This window comes from Geospiza fortis, unplaced genomic scaffold (assembly GCF_000277835.1).
Source record: "Geospiza fortis unplaced genomic scaffold, GeoFor_1.0 scaffold56, whole genome shotgun sequence".
NCBI classification, from domain to species: Eukaryota; Metazoa; Chordata; class Aves; order Passeriformes; family Thraupidae; genus Geospiza; species Geospiza fortis.
The window spans coordinates 98,576-101,533 of NW_005054413.1; the positions used below are offsets into that span (position 1 = coordinate 98,576).

At 36.0% G+C, this 2,958-nt stretch overlaps 1 protein-coding gene across 1 annotated transcript in view; it reads right to left on the reverse strand.

Moving 5' to 3' along the window:
- The window catches only part of AGPAT5 (1-acylglycerol-3-phosphate O-acyltransferase 5), a 69,390-nt gene that overhangs the window by 37,667 nt on the left and 28,765 nt on the right, over positions 1–2,958 (reverse strand). Inside the window, exons 2-3 of the mRNA XM_005426388.1 lie at positions 1,673–1,742; positions 1,349–1,464 (exon numbers count right to left, since the gene is read on the reverse strand). Of these exons, the coding sequence (XP_005426445.1) occupies positions 1,349–1,464; positions 1,673–1,742 (186 nt within the window). The remainder of the gene's footprint in view (positions 1–1,348; positions 1,465–1,672; positions 1,743–2,958) is intronic.

Sequence of the window (2,958 nt, forward strand, 5' to 3'; positions counted from 1 at the left end):
CTCTTCATACACTCCTTTACAAATTAATATATAGCTCCAATCATACCCAACATAATATTTTTCTCAATGTTCTCCACCTTCTTGCCCTCTTGGACAGGGCTGACAGTCAATTCAATCAAACTGTCTAATTCTATTAGAAATATTTTCCTAAACATGTGGGGGGGGGGTTTGTTTTGTTTTGATTGGGATTTTGGGTTTTTGTTTGTTTGTTTGTTTTGTTGTTTTGTTTTGGTTGGTTTGGTTTTTTTTCTTAATTTTTTTGCCTGGGCAATGGGGTGAGGGACAGAAAGCAGATTAATATTCAGAGAACACATGAAGAGAAAATGCAAAAGACAAAGGAGAAAAGTCTTATTGAATAAGCACTTTGGAACCACTACCCAAAACTCTATCCATTTCTATTCTAATAACTTAGCACCCATCTAAACCCTGAGATAAGTACCATGAAGCCATTTCTGCTCGCCTAGAAAAAGGACAGTACTTCCAAACCCATCCACCTCTACATTTTATTCTGTTTCACATAGAAATAGTTCTGCTTTCAGAAAAAGCAAGGAACAGACATGACAAATTCATGGAGGATTTTAGGGAAGTAAGCCATCTACACTGCTCTCCACCATTTCAGACTGAATAGCATATCCACTCAGTATGTTGGTTGCTCAGTGACCATGACCCACTGTTTCTCAGTAATTGTATAAAATTGAGTCACATCAGGTTGAGCTCTCAGACTAGAAGGAACAAAAGGAATATCATGCAGAAAGAGAAGAAAGAAAAAGGTAGGAATACTGTTAGACTCAGGTTTTTGCTTAATTGAAGTCCAAAATAACCATCAACATTTTCATGGATGTGGGATCTGCCTTTCCTCCACACTACACTAAAATCCAATTTTTCTCTTTTATATTGTGCTAAAACCTAAACAACTGAAAAACAAAGATGTACATCAAACAGTAATGCCAATTTCCTTCCAATTTGTAGCATGTTACACAGCAAAATGAGTCTGTTTACACCTGCTAACCTTCTGAGAGCATGACTACAAACTGGAGTTTTAGATTGTAAAAAGAACAAAGTTTTACAATATTCTGAAATATTTAGAATATTCTGGAATACTCCTAATAGACTCCACAGTTTTAATTCTACTGTAAGTATTCATTTAGAAAAGTAAACTGAATTTTTAGTAACTGTTTCTCAATTTAGATACACATCTAACTACACTGAGTGAAGCCAGTTGCTTTCATGTTCAAATAATTGAATGCCAGCTCAGAACCACACCTTCACAGCATGCATGGAAAACAGGGAGAAAGTACATCTTGCATGTTTGACTCACAAACAGCAAGGAAAGAGCGAAGTGGCTCACCTGTGAAAAGTACCACCCGTAGAGTGGAAGCCATTTTAAGCCATCCTTCAGGACATAGCGGACGTGCCCGAGCGCGTTCTGCCTGATCGCCAGCATGTCCGCGATAATCCAATCAACTGCAACGACAAAAGCCCAAAGCAAACAGCTAAATTACCTCGTAATTGCCACTGATGAAACAAAAAGTACATGTTGTATGTATAAATGTCATTAAAGGTTTCTGAACTAGAAGTTCTTGCTTGTTAGGGCAAGCCTGGAAAGAGACACAGTAAACAGACAAGCAGATTTTTAAAATCTATAAAAGTGTTAAGCAAAAGAAATACAAACCTGTACACTGATGATTTGATAAATATATTACATTTTCTTTATTTTTTGGCAAATCCCCGTAGATAATTACCTAAAAAAAAATTAAAAAATATGCAGTATTACTTTATAATTTATTTTCATTGCATTAGGCAGTGATGAAATCCAATGTAGTAATAGGCTTTTTACTATGATAACTGTCAGCAAGTTAGCATCATTAACAAACACCCTATCACTACGTCAGTACCCACCACACAGACAACTGTCTTATCAACAAAGCTATAAATATTAGCTAATGATGGCTTAAGAAACTTATTCTGTTCTTGTGCCATAGCCCCAGAACTGGATCCATGGAATGTGACCTTCAGCCACAAGCTCCCTACATTAATATAATTGAAGTTAATGAGGAATCACAGACATGTACAAAATAACCATTTAATTTATACATCTAATGAAAAAGACATGCTTTATCCAGACACCTGCTATCATTCAACCTAAAATGGTAAACTTTCCTGGATTAGATCAAGAACAAAATCTCAACCATTTGCCATTATTTTAACCATCAAGAGTGAAGAAAAAAACCATGAGGTTAAGGGGTGCCTTTAAATTAGTCTATGGCTTCCAAATAGCAGGTTTTTAAATATGTTTTTCCTCTGCTACACTAAAGACACACTTCAACCTTGTAGTGTCTCACCCCTGAAAGGTACTGGTCTACTAGAGAAATAATCTTCTGAGAGCATGACTACAAAACAAGATTCTGATGCTAGAATCTTGGTCACCCTTTTAAAATGGGTTCATTCAATTAATAATTTCTCATTTTATATTTGAAAATAACTTAAATTCTGAACTCAAGAACCAATTCAGCTATTCAATTACCTTTAATAAACATTTTCATTACTTAATGAAGCACAGTTTTTCTAACCAGTACATTCTAGGTAGGCTTTCACCATTGTTCTGCCAGTGGACATACTCCTTGTCTCTAGAAGTTGGCTGTATCAGACATACATGCTACTTTGAAATTATTCCATTCACCAAAAAAGCAAAGTGCTATGTGGAAGGTTTACCCACTTATTTTCATCACTTCCCTAGTCTGGGCGAAACTGGCATTTCATCAGGAAGAACTAACACCGATCTTTTAATTGGTATAATTTAGTATGCCAAGTCTCATATTGATCCTTACAGGAGGTGTCTACCAGTATCTCTGGAAACTGTCCATCTCTCAGGTAACCTGTGATACTGCATGGCTAATGTCTCATATTGTTAACTCTAGGCAAAAACCCCACAAAAACACTGTATTTTTCACATTCCTG